The sequence below is a fragment of the Oratosquilla oratoria genome, unplaced genomic scaffold (assembly GCF_046742065.1).
Source record: "Oratosquilla oratoria isolate Oo_2021 unplaced genomic scaffold, ASM4674206v1 SCAFFOLD298, whole genome shotgun sequence".
Lineage (NCBI taxonomy): Eukaryota > Metazoa > Arthropoda > Malacostraca > Stomatopoda > Squillidae > Oratosquilla > Oratosquilla oratoria.
This window is the reverse complement of record NW_027467649.1, coordinates 106048-119853: the sequence shown is the minus strand read 5'-3', so window position 1 is coordinate 119853 and position 13806 is coordinate 106048. Positions and strand designations below refer to the sequence as shown.

Sequence of the window (13806 nt, the reverse complement as noted above, 5' to 3'; positions counted from 1 at the left end):
TTTAAATTTTTTAATAAAATAATCTTTTTCATTTAGTATTTACTTACACTCTCATAATGCTTTCTGAGGTTGGCTTTGGTCTTGGTGGTATAGCTATATGTGGTAGCCTTCACACCCTTCTTGATGCAGGTCTTCTCCTCACACTTAGCCCTCCCCATGTCGATCTCCCTTCCGTCCATGTCCTCAGTCTTGACAGAAGAAGAAAAAGAAAAGAACCTGAAAAATTGTAAAAAGTGTAAAATATGTATACATACATATGCCAAAGGCTTTTTTCCCCTTACAAGGGAGGTAGCAAAAAAATATAGGCATAAAAACCACTCCCACCCATTCTATCCCCACATACTCCAATCCCATCCACCCTCTTCCCTCCCTCTTATCTTGGCTCCTCCTGGATGATGGGTCATCCCTGCATCTCGCCCACTGCCTTGGTTCAGATGCAGTGTCACAAGAGACAGCACATCCACAGCAAGGATGCTTCATTAAACTGGTGATGTCCCCCTTTCTGTCCCCTCATGCAGAAATGGAAGGGAGAAATCCCTTTGGGCTGCATCAATTTATTTTTCACACATACTCCCTCACCCCCCATCCCACACCCACTCCACCTCTAGTATCACAACATCAACCATAAACAACCATTCTCCATTCACCCCAATCTTCTGTCTTCTCCCATCCTTCCTTAACAGACATCCCCCATTAGTCCCAATGCCCCTTTTAACCCCATCCATCCATCTCATCCTTGGTCTCCCCCTTATGTTCACTCCTTCCACACCTCTTTTACAAATCCTTCTTCACTCATTCTTTCCATGTGTCCAAATCCATCCTAATGCTCTTTCATCAACCCTATCACCTAACTCCCATTCCACCCTAGTTCTCCTCCTCACCTCCTCATTTCTCACTCTATGCAGCCTCATAATCCCTATCATACTTCTCAGGCACCTCATCTCAAACAAATTCAAACTCCTCCTCTCTTATGTTCCATGTTTCTGCCCCATACAGTGCTGTCGGCACAATCACTCCTTCATACAATATCCTCTTAGCATCCATTCACAAATGTCTATTTCTCATTACAATTTTCAATCCCCCAAGGCATGTACTTGCTTCTCTCAATCTACATTCTACCTCCACCCCCACTCCTCCCTTTTCAGCCACATTCGTACCCAAGTATCCAAAACTATCTACTTCCTCCAGTCTCTTTCCAGTCTGCCGCTTGTACATCTCATCACCTTACTTTTACTCACATTCATCTTCAACTTCCTTCTTTTGCACACATTCCCAAACTCTGTCGCTAACTTCCTTAATCCCTCTCATCCTGCTACAAATGCAGTGTCATCACCAAACAACAACTGGCTTATCTTCCATGTTTCTCCAATTTCTTTAAGGGTGGCATTCCACTTCCACTTATAATGAGACATTCAGATTAAAGATAGAAGGCTAATTTTTCTACCACACATTGTGCATGTCACAGTGGTAAATTACTCCAAGTTTCACTGTTTTACATACACAATTGTAGCTGTAATAAATGTCGATATTCATGAAAAAGTGAAAATTTTCCTATTTTCAAATGAAGAAAAGTCCGTAACTATACTGAACTAAAAACTCCATTTTTGTGTACAAACTCTACATAGTATGGGATGAAATATGACACAAAGTTAAAAGTCTATCTTGTAATTTGTGTAAATTGATTTTTTTTTTGTTTACGGCAATATTTCGTGAAATTTTTTTCCTGGTAAAAATTCAGAACCCTCATTTAGAATATTCAGATACTGATAAATTTGTGTCATTTTGTGGAAAAAACACTATGAATGAAACATGGAAAATTTCAGAAAGATTGATGAACTCTGGAGGAAGTTTTGTCATTTTTTAGTATAAATATTACTGTTTTCGGATATCACCTGCTAAACTTGGCATAAGGATTGAATTACCTCCAGAGGCATATGGGTGTCAATAAAATGGTGGTGTATGGTGCCAATATATTACACCAGGCTTACTCTATGTAACTGCTGAGCCAGAGTAAAAGAATTGGCTCACTGTGTGTGCCAGAGTCCAAAGAACTGCGTAGTGTTATGATAGGCATTTACCGGTTGAGTCAAACTCACCGCTGGGACCTCCAAAACATTGCGTCATCAAGTGAGGTTTTCTAATTACCAGCGATGGGCCTCTTCCCCACTCTCTGCAGTGTTTCTGGTCATAAAGCATGATGGTACAGGCATTTTAGAATGCACCAGGTGCATAATGTTGCTCATCTGTCTGCTTCAGGCGCTTGCGTCTGAATACAGAGGGTCAAAACAGTTCCCTCTTTCTGTCCATTCTCTGGAGGACAGGCCTCATAGTACTTGCTGTGGAGTACAGATTGGTACTAAATGCTGCTGCTTCATATCCTATATTGTAGGTGAGTACTGCATATCCAACAGCAAGTCTACAACTACTTTGCCCAGGTTCTTTACTTTGGGACAATACTTCCAGATCTGACAATGCAAGGACTCATTTGGATTTTGGGTCTTACCCTGCAAGCATCTCTTGAGAAGGGTTTCCTCTGTTAGGCATTTATACACACCCTTTAGCTTTTCTTTTCAAGATTCAGGCTGATGCTCCTCTCCTCTGGGGATCGAATGACTGGCCTCTTCTTTCCTGGTGGTGTGCAACACACACATTGTTCAGTCTCATATTATCCATACTGACAATAACATTGTCTGTGTTATCACTCTCTGCACTTTTTTCAGTGTCTGGAAACAACTGCTTCCACTTACAAGCACTTGAAGTGGATGGTGCAGCGATGTCAACACTGTCAGCTGGCTGTGTTGTGGTAGGTGTGGATTTTAAACATTGCACGCGAAGCAGATCAGCTGGCTGGGGTGACTCACCTCTATCGACGCTTCTGGTTGCCGGCTTCCTTCTCCGCCCTTTATTGGCCTTTGCCATATCTCCTCTTCTAAGTTCCAGCATACAAAATCACACGATAAAAGAGAATAATCTGTCAGTGGTTGAGTGTTACTTTCCTCCACACTTGTACAACACACTGCCATGCTTGCTTTTGCTTTCACTAGTAGTGGAGAACATGCCAGAAGTCTCCAGAACATCACACGATGTTATAGACAAAATATTATTGTGATATGAACACATGTATGTGACGTAATAATGTAAACAAGAGGTATTTCACATTTTTTTGCCCGAAAACATAGTAAAAATTGCACAATATCTCCGAAACTTCGCTGAGGTGTTGCCAACATATCAAGCTATTTTTGTGCTTGTTTTCATGATTTTTTTGTAATTTTTCTTTTTTTTACCCTTCTGAAGCATTACACCGTCCTTAACCATCTCCAATCCCTGACCCACTACCCTTGCATTTACCTCTTGCACCACGCCATCCATGTATAAATTGTACAGCCAAGGTGACATAACAAAATATGTTTAAACAAACAAAATATGTTTAAAATGAGAAAACCCAATAGGCAATAACATATATCAACACAAAATCTCAAAAGATTGATGATAGACTAGTCTACAACCTTAAAAATCAATGCTAGGCTAGTCTACAAACTTAAAAGATCAATGCTAGAATAGTTCACTTGGTGGAATAAAAGTGCATAAAAATTCTGCCAAGATAATAAAGATGATATCAATAAAAATGTAAAAAACATATTTTTTTGTTCTTTTAACTTTTTTTTTACGCTTTAGTCTTTATTATTTCAGACTTTATTTTAAAAATATTTAATATTATGACATTTAAATAAAATTTAAACCTACATCTGAAGGTCCTCCAGCCCAGCCTTCAGCAGTCTGGTGCCCTCCTGCCTCTCCTGGGTCTCCACCTCTTCAGTCCCATTGTCATCTATGTTGTCCAGGAAGTAACTGATGTCGGAGATGTCTGACATCTGATTGACAAGTGATGGCACTCCAGAAGGTTCAGATGTGTTGGATTGGATGCTAGCACTAGCAATGCTAGTGCTGCTCTCCCCTAACACACTCTTGCTCTTACTGTCACCTCCATCTCTCTTCACAAATCTGTCCATGTTTATATTAACCGCAGTGAAACTGTGAAAGAAATTTAAAAAATTACAAAATTTGTTGGTTAGATGGATTCGTACAAAGAGTGATCTGTACATACTGACATAATGGCACACAAAATGTTTGTTAAGTCTTAGCAGCTGACCAATGGGAGAACTTCCTGCCTAAATGTAAACAACTAAAAATTTGGTCATCTTTGCTGCTGACCAATGGTAGAGCTTCCTGCCTGAACATAAATGACAGAATGTTGCCACATAGTGAATGTTGTCTTTGTTGTTTCCATTGAAAATGTTTGAAAATGTTTTGGAAAAAAAAATAGTTTTGCAACTCTCAGAACACAGGAATGCTTTAAAATTTCAGGCAGTGCGTTCCTTTGAAAAACTTTGTGTTCCTGCGCTCTCGCTTCCCTAAAAAGGCAGTGCGTATGTACACAAGAATGCAGGAACGCACTAAAGAAACCCACTTGCCCACCTCTGCTGTTTACAAAAACCTTTGTAAACAGTATTGTTTTTCATTATGTGGTGTTCATACTTTGTCATATATTCACATTGTGTCTTCATTCTGCACCTCATCACTCCCAAAGTTGGAGGCAGCACTGAGCATGATCTGGGTAGAGTTTTCAGCTGCAATTTTCAAAACTTCTGTGCAGTACTTCCTCACAGCTGGTACAAAATGATTGTGGAACCAATCAAGAAATATTTGTTGGTCAAACCAGGCCTTCTTAATATTAAAATATATCACTGGAAGTTCATTCATTACAGCTCGCAACAGTTGAGGCACCTTAGATTTGCCAACAATGGCAAGTTTTAGGCAGTGGGTACCACCTGCATTGGTGCATACCAAACATGACAAGCACTCCTTGCTTGATTTTTCCCTCTAGTGGTCTCCTTGCCTTTCCTCATCTGGCTATTTTCTGGCATAAACACCAAAAAATGCCTGTTTCATCACCATTATACACTTGTGCTAGTGTTAACCCCTCACCTTCTATTAATTTCTGCAGTTTGAGGCGGAAAGGTTCAATACTAGTCGTGCCTGTTCCTAAACTGCCACAACCAATCATCACTAGCCTTAAAATTATCAATTTCCAGCTTCTAGGTGTACTTGCAGGCAGCAGCAACAATTTCACATGCATGCACACTTACCCCTTTTGCATTTTGTTGTTTGTACCATTTCATCACACTAGCATCTAAACTTGCCTCTTTTCCAATTTTCATGAGCTTTTGTGGCAGAAATTTCCCTTTTTTGCTAGAGAAACCATTGAGACAATACTGGGAGACATAGGCTTGCAATTTGTCCTTTGATTTTCAAATATCTGACTGAATTATTCTAATGCCCTAGCTCATTTCCATTCGTACACTACCGGCCACTTACACTGACACTGTTTGTTTTTTGATACCTGCGGTGGGGGAAAAGAATACTGCCACCAATTATTTCCACTTGAGTCATAAAAGGCGACAAAAAAGGGACGGGGGATGGGATTAGGAGTCCTACTACCTGTAGCCCCAAAAGGGGACATTCCTAAAAAAGAAAGAAAAGGCATAAGAGGGTCTTTATAACAAGTGCCCTAAGGTTTGGAACTTTTAACCCCTTCCATACGGTGCCGCACACGTAGGCGTCATGAGGAGCAAGTGGATTCGCGATGCTGCCATATCGGCGTCTTGATTATATTTATTGTAGTCGCCCCTGTGTTTTTACATTCTCCCAAATGCGCCCTGAATCCCATTCTCTGTGGTTTTCAAAATTCGCGCTGAAAGAGAGAACGATCGATATAAGCGGTGACTATATTTTATGATGCGAGTATTATTACGACACGTCATACAGCTGGCATTGGCTGCTGCCCACGAGATTTAAGTCCCGTACTGAAGTGGTTAATGTTCGTGGATGTGGTACAGATGAGAGTAAAAGGGAAGAGATAGGCAGTATGTTTGTGAGAAGAAAGATGGATGTACTGGCTTTGAGTGAAACTAAAATGAAAGGAAAGGGCAACTGTGAGTTTGGGAGTGTAGCTGGGAGGTACTCAGGAGTGAAGAGGGGATGAGGGTGAGAAGGGGTGGCTATACTAGTAAATGAAGAGATAAGTAAGCGGGTAGTGGAGTGGAAGGAGGTGTCATCAAGGTTGATGTGGATGAAGGTGAAGCTGGGAAAGGAGATGTGGGTTTTTGTAAGTGCGTATGGGCCTGGTAGTGAGAAGAATGTAGAGGAAAGGGAGGCATTCTGGATAGATATAAATGAGTGCATAGAGGGATTAGGGAGAAATGTCAATGTAGTTGTATTGGGAGACCTAAATGCTAGGGTAGGAAATGAACCAATTGACAGAGTGATTGGAAAGTATGGAGTTCGAGGCAAAAATCGTAGTGGAGAGTTGATGGTGGAGATGTGTCTTGAAAGAGAGTTGATGATAGCAAATACAGTGTTTAAGAAGAAAGTCAAGCATAAATACACATGGGAGAGGGTGGTGGATGGAAGGGTGGCAGATAGAGCGTTAATGGACTATATAGTGGTGACTAGGAGTATGGTAGGAAGAGTTAAGGATGTACATGTTCTAAGGGGAGAGAGTGGGGGAATATCAGATCATTTCCTGGTGGAAGGTAAATTGAGAGTGGAGAATAGGTGGAGAAAGAGGAAAAGGGCAGAAGGTAGGGAGGTACTTAGAGTGAACTGCTTAAATGAAGAAAAAAAGGAGAATGAGTATAAGAAGAAGTTGAGAGAGGAGTGGGAGAGAGTAAAGGATAGAGTAGAACTAGGAGTGGAGGAGGAATGGGGATGGTTCAAGGAGGGAGTCATAAGGTGTGCAAAGATGGTGTGTGGAACAAGGAGGGCGGGAGGAAATAGAAAGAAGGGTAGTGAGTGGTGGGATGAGGAAACAAAGAAGGGTGTAGAAGAGAAGAAGAAGGCATTCATAGATTGGCTACAAATTAGGACAAGGGAATCGTATGAGAGGTACAAAGTAAAGAGAAAGGAAGTTAAGCATAAGATAAAGGAAGCAAAGAGGAGAGCAGATGTAAAATGGGGTAGGAGTATGACATAATTTTGAAAGTAATAAAATGATGTTTTTGGAAGGAAGTTAAGAGAGGAAGGGGGGGTGAATCAAGTAGAGAAGAAAAGGTCAAAGGAACAGATGGAGAGATGATAATGGAAGAGAAGGCAGTGAGAGGAAGATGGGCAGAGTATTTTAGGGAGTTGGTAATGTGAAATAGGATAGGGAGGGGAAGGTAGTTGCAGTGGGAGGCCCCAAGAAAATGACAGTGATGAGTGAAGAAATGGAGGAGAAATAGGGAAGGATGAAGTGAAAGCAGCTGTTGAGATGATGAGAGCAGGAAAGGCACCTGGGTTGGATGGATGCCATGCAGAATGTCTGAAGAAAGGAAGTGCAGTTATGGTGGACTGGCTGGTGAGGTTATTTGATGTTTGTTTAAGAGAGGGCAGAGTGCCAGAAGACTGGAGGAGTGCCTGTATAGTTCCGCTTTACAAAGGAAAGGGGGACAATTGTGAGTGTAGTAGTTACAGAGGGATCAGCTTGTTGAGTGTAGTTGGGAAGGCTTATGGGATGGTCTTGATTGAGAGGATTAGGAGAGGAACAGAGGGAGTAATTGGTGAGGAACAGTGTGGTTTTAGGACAGGTAGGGGATGTGTAGATCAGATTTTTGTGGTAAGACAGATATGTGAGAAAGCTATAGGGAAAGATAAGGATGTTTTTTGGGCTTTTATGGATCTGGAAAAGGCTTACGACAGGGTAGACAGGAAGGCACTGTGGGAGGTACTGCAGATATATAGGATAGGAGGAAAGCTGTTAAGAGCAGTCAAGAGTTTTTATGAGAGTAGTAGAGCTTGCGTTAGGATTAGAAATGGAGAGAGTGAATGGTTTGAGGTAAAGGTGGGACTTCGTTAGGGATGTGCTATGTCGCCCTGGCTGTTCAATCTTTACATGGATGGGGTGGTGCGAGAGGTGAATGCAAGGGTAGTAGGTCAGGGTTTGGAGATGATTAAAGAAAATGGAGAAAAGTGGGAGGTGAGCCAGTTGTTGTTTGCTGACGACACTGCGCTTGTAGAAGGATCAGAGGAGGGATTGAGGAAGTTAGTGACAGAGTTTGAGAAGGTGTGTGAAAGAAGGAAACTGAAGATAAATGTGGGCAAAAGTAAGGTGATGAGATGTACAAGGGGAGAGAGTGACAGTAGGCTGGAAGTGAGCATTATGGGTGAGAAACTGGAGGAAATGGATAGTTTTAGATACTTGGGTGCAAATGTGACAGGAAAGGGAGGAGTGGGGGTGGAGGTAGAATGTAGATTGAGAGAAGCAAGTAAATGCCTTGGTGGATTAAAAAGTGTAATGAGAAATAGACATTTGGGAATGGATGCTAAGAGGAGGTTATATGAAGGAGTGATTGTGCCAACAGCAATGTATGGGGAAGAAACATCGAACATGAGAGAGGAAGAGAGAAGGAGTTTGAATGTGTTTGAGATGAAGTGTCTGAGAAGTATGATAGGGGTTACTAGGCTAGTGAGAAATGAGGAGGTGAGGAGGAGAACAGGGGTGAAAAAGGAGCTGGGAGATAGGGTTGATGAAAAAATATTAGGATGGTTTGGACACATGGAAAGAATGAGTGAAGAAAGATTAGTGAAAGAAGTGTGGAAGGCGGAGGTGGAAGGAGTGAATACGAGGGGGCGTCCAAGGATGAGATGGATGGATGGGGTGAAAGGGGCTTTACAAAAGAGAGGAATGTCTGTTGAGGAAGGACAGGTGAGGATAGAAGATAGGGGTGAATGGAGAAGGGTTGTGTGTAGATGAGGCTGTGATACATGAGGGGGAGTGGGTGGGGGATGGTGGGTGAGGAAGTATGTATGAGAAAAAATTTTGACGCAGCCCGAAGGGATTTCTCCCCGTCTTCTCCTTTCCTGCATGAGGGGACGGAGAGGGGGGGTCGCCGAATTTATGAAGCGGCCTTGCTGTGGATGTGCTGTGTCTTGCGACACTGCTTCTGACCCAGGGCAGTGGACAGGATGCAGGGATGACCCGTCATCCAGGAGGTGCCAAGATAGGAAGGAGGGAGGAAGGTGGAGGGGAGTGGAATATATGGGAAATGAAATGGGTGGGAGTGATTTCTATGCCTTTTTCTTTTTGGCTACCCCCTGTGTAAGGGGCAAAAAGCCTTTGGTATATGTATGTATGTATGTATATTCTTTACACACTTTTGATATACTCATGCCCTTCTCCAACTTTCCAATTAACTCTAGTTTGGTTGCCACACTATGGGTTACACACTTACACTTCTCAGGTTCTTTCTTGGCCAGCATGGTGCAGGTATGGGTTGATGTATCACTGTAAAGTATCACTCAACAAAAAATGAATGTATGTTTCTAGCGAGAGCAGAGTGTATATGTGAAATAGTACATACATACATATTCCAAGGCTTTTTCCCCCTTACAAGGGAGGTAGCCAAAAAGGAAAAGGTATAAAATCATTCCCACCCATTCCATCCCTGAATACACTCCACACCCTTCCACCCTCCCTCTTATCTTAGCACCTCTTATCTTAGCAATGAAAATGATATGTGCCAAATATGACTCACTGGATCAAAAGAGGACTGAACATTAGTTCACTCCACCACTTACTTTTTTCTTATACTATCTTCTTCCTTCTGATCTTCCTGTGGATTTGAAACAGGTGTTTTTTTTTTGTATAAATAGAGATTCCTCAAGAGGTGGTGGTAGCAAATCACCGACTATCGTATCTGTCTGACCAACATCAAAGTCTCCACTAAAATCTTCTAAATGCTCCTCCTCTACTTTAATTTCTTCTTCAACTTTTACTTCCTAAAAAGACAAAAATAATTTACAAGTCAAGACATTAAAACAGGTATTCTTTTTCTGAATGAGGGGGAGGAGGGAGGGTCGCCAATTAAATGAAGCAGCCTTGCTGTGGATGTGCTGTGTCTTGCTTCATTGCTTCTGACCCAGCATCATCCATATACAACCATTCTCCATTCACCCATATCTTCTGTCCTCTCCCGTCCTCCCTCAACAAACATTCCCCTCTTTCCCAAAGCCTGTTTTACCCCATCCATCCATCTCATCCTAGGTCGACCCCTCATGTTCACTCCTTCCACACTTCTTTTACTAGTCTTTCTTCATTCTCTCTTGTACATACATATACCAAAGGCTCTTTTCCCCCTTATAAGGGAGGTAGCCAAAAAACAATGTTATAAAAAACACTCCCATCCTTTTCATCTCTATCATACTCCACTCCTCTCCACCCTCTTATCTTGGCACCTCCTGCATGACAGGTAATCCCTGCATCTTGTCCACTACCCTGGGTCAGAAGCAGTGTTGCAAGACACAGCACATCCATAGCAAGGCAGCTTCATTAAATCAGCGACCCCCCTCTCTCCGTCTCCTCATGCAGAAAAGGAGAAAACGGGGAGAAATTCCTTTGGGCTGTGTCAAATTTTTCTCACACATACTATCTCACCTCCCATCCCCCCACCCATTCCATCTCATGGATCACAACACCATCCAAATACAACCATTCTCCATTCACCCCTGTCTTCTGTCCTCTCCTGCCCTTCCTCAACCGACATTCCCCTCTTTCCCAAAGCCCCTTTTACCCCATCCATCCATCTCACCCTAGGTCGCCCCCTCATGTTCACTTCTTCCACATCTGCCTTCCACACCTCTTTAATACTCTTTCTTGTCTCATTCTTTCCATGTGTCCAAACCATTCCAATACTCTTTCATCCACCCTATCTCCTAACTCCCTTTCCACCCCAGTTCTCCTCCTCACCTCATTTCTCACTCTATCCATCCCAGTAACCCCTATCATACTTCTCAGACACCTCATCTCAAACACATTATGAAAGGAATGGAAGTTCTTGATTGAGATGTTCTATTAAAATGGGACCAAAGAGAAACAAGAGGACACTCAAAGAAATTAAAGAGGGATGGCTACAGAAGAGATCTGAAAAAGAACAGTCTCCCACACAGAGTGATTGATGTCTGGAACAAAGTGAACAGTGAAACAATTAATGCCAGAACTATACACGAATTCAAAAGCAAACTGGATGTGGATAGATACAAAAACAGGTCAAAACGATCATAGCTCTAGGCCTGTAAAATACAACTAGGTAAATACATTCAAACTCCTTCTCTCTTCCTCTCTTATGTTCCATGTTTCTGCCACATACAGTGCTATCAGCACAATCATTCCTTCATACAATCTCCTCTTAGCATCCATTCCCAAATGTCTATTTTTCATAACACTTTTTAATCCACCAAGGTATTTACTTGCTTCTCTCAATCTACATTCTACCTCCACCTCCACTCCCTTTTCTGCCACATTCACACCCAAGTATCTAAAACTATCCACTTCCTCCAGTCTCTCTCTCCTTAATAATCACTTCCAGTCTGCTGCCACTTTCACCCCTTGTACATCTCATCACCTTCTACTCACATTTATCTTCCCTTGTAAGGGGGAAAAAGCCACTGATATATGTAAGTATGCATTCTTTTAAATCTCTTCTGTAATCACTGAAATCTACATTTTAATGCCAGGCAATTTTGTTTACCCGAGGTAACCCAATACTGTTTAAGAGTTAATTCAACAATTCATAACTTACCTCCTGCTCATAGTAATCTTCATATATAGAATTTGGCAATGATGCATGAGGTTTGAGAATATCCTTCTCTAAATACTGCAATCCACAAGAAGACTTATTCCCTGACACCTCTTCCACTTCCTTCTTCACGTAAACCCCTTCAACTGGGAATCTGTCCGTGATATTTCCTTCCTGATGATAGATATAAAGAATGTCACATTACATACACATATACCAAAGATACTTTCCCCCTCATAAAGGGGTAGCCAAGTCAAAACACACTCCCACTACATGCATTCTAAAACACTATGCCTCTCTCATCCCAGCATTTCATGGATGAAGAGTCATCCCTGTTCTCCGCTGCACTACTTGTGTCAAAGACAATGCAGTGAGACTGCACTTCCATAGCAGGGCTTGACAGTCACAGTTGATTTACCCACACTACTTCAACATATGGTGACCCCTCCCCCATCATTCAGTAATAAATTTTATAGAGTAGGTGAAATCATTCTTTCATCCACTCACAATCTTCCTCCATTCCACTCAATCTTTTACAGTCTCCTGCTTCAGACCCAACTACTCAGGTTCTGGTTTGAGTCCTCCAAGACTTTCTTTTGCTTCGCCTTCTTGCAAGAGATAAATTCACGTCCTTTCTATCTATATATGTCTGGGGTATTGGCTGCATGTTATTGTGGTAAAGTAGCATGCAGTTGTTACTTTAGGGTCTATATGGGGTGCCCCTATGGACTAGAGCCACACATCATTTTATATGTGATAGAGGAAGACTCTCTTCATAGAGAAATGATGACACTTTATTATACTGCAACTGTCCCTCTGTTATGTGGTACCCAACCCCTTGTTACTGTCCGGTAACATTTCTCTAAATATTCATTCCCTTTTTCCGTCTACCCTGTGGTTGGGGAAAAGAATGTTGCCACCAAGTTTTCGCACTTGAGTCGTACGAGGCGACAAAAAATGGGACTGGGGATAGGACTACGAATCCTGCTATCTGTAGCCCCAAAGGGGCCATTCCTAAAAAAAGGTAAAAGGCATAAGAGGGTGTAGGAGTTTTCCAACCAGTACCCTAAGGTTTGGGTCTTTTATTGTACATGGATTTGGTATAGATGAGAGTAAAAGGGAAGAGATAGGCAGTATGTTTGTGAGAAGAAAGATGTATGTGTTGGCATTGAGTGAAACTAAGTTGAAAGGGAAGGCCATGTGTGAGTTTGGGAGTGTAGTTGGGAGGTTCTCAGGAGTGAGGAGAGGATGAGGGAGAGGTGGGGTGGCTATACTAGTAAGTGAAGAGATAGGTAAGCCTGTTGTGGAGTGGAAGGAGGCTTCTTCAAAGTTAATGTGGATGAAGGTGAAGCTGGGAAGGGAGATGTGGGTTTTTGTAAATTTGTAAGAGCATATGGGCCTGGTAGTGAGAAGAGCATAAAGGAAAGGGAGGCTTTTTGGATGGATTTAAATGACTGCATAGAGGGATTAGGGAGATATTCAATGTAGCTGTATTGGGAGACCTTAATGCTAGGGTAGGAAATGAACCAATAGATGGAGTGATTGGGAATTATGGAGTTCCAGGAAAAAATTGTAGTGCAGAGTTAATGATGGAGATGTGTTTTAAAAGTGAGTTCATGATAGCAAATACAGTGTTTAGGAAGAAAGTCAAGCATAAGTACACATGGGAGAGGGTGGTGGATGGAAGGGAATATCAGATAATTTTTTTGTGGAAGGTAAGTTGAGAAATAGGGAAGGATGAAGTGAAAGCAGCTGTTAAGATGATGAGAACAGGTAAGGCACCTGGGTTAGATGGATGTCATGCAGAATGTCTGAAGAAAGGAGGTACAGTTATGGTGGACTGGCTGGTGAGGTTATTCAATGTTTGTTTAAGAGAGGGTAGAGTGCCGGATGACTGGAGGAGTGCCTGTATAATTCTGCTTCACAAAGGAGAGGAGGACAAGTGTGAGTGTAGTAGTTACAGAGGGATCAGCTTGTTGAGTGTAGTTGTTGTTGTTGTTGTTGTCGTTCCATAGACTGTCTGTCCGAGCAGTCCCGTCTCCCCAAGGAATGCTACAGCCGAAACTGGGTTTTCCCACAAATCCTTTATGGAGTGTATGTTGTGTTGTTTGCATGCATGATTGTGTATAATGCAGTCTTCCATTATGTGTTGTATGGTCCTGGAGCTGCAGCGTCTACGTCGTGGGACCACCCC

General features: G+C 42.1%; 1 protein-coding gene across 1 annotated transcript in view; it reads right to left on the bottom strand.

The window, feature by feature from the left end:
• Window positions 1-3894: 3894 nt before the first annotated feature.
• LOC143023060 (cysteine-rich protein 2-binding protein-like) overlaps window positions 3895-13806 on the bottom strand; it is a 53116-nt gene continuing 43204 nt past the window's right edge. The window contains exons 4-6 of the mRNA XM_076181536.1: window positions 11616-11786; window positions 9616-9816; window positions 3895-4032 (exon numbers count right to left, since the gene is read on the bottom strand). Coding sequence (XP_076037651.1) covers window positions 9628-9816; window positions 11616-11786 — 360 coding nt within the window. The 3' untranslated portion in view covers window positions 3895-4032; window positions 9616-9627. The remainder of the gene's footprint in view (window positions 4033-9615; window positions 9817-11615; window positions 11787-13806) is intronic.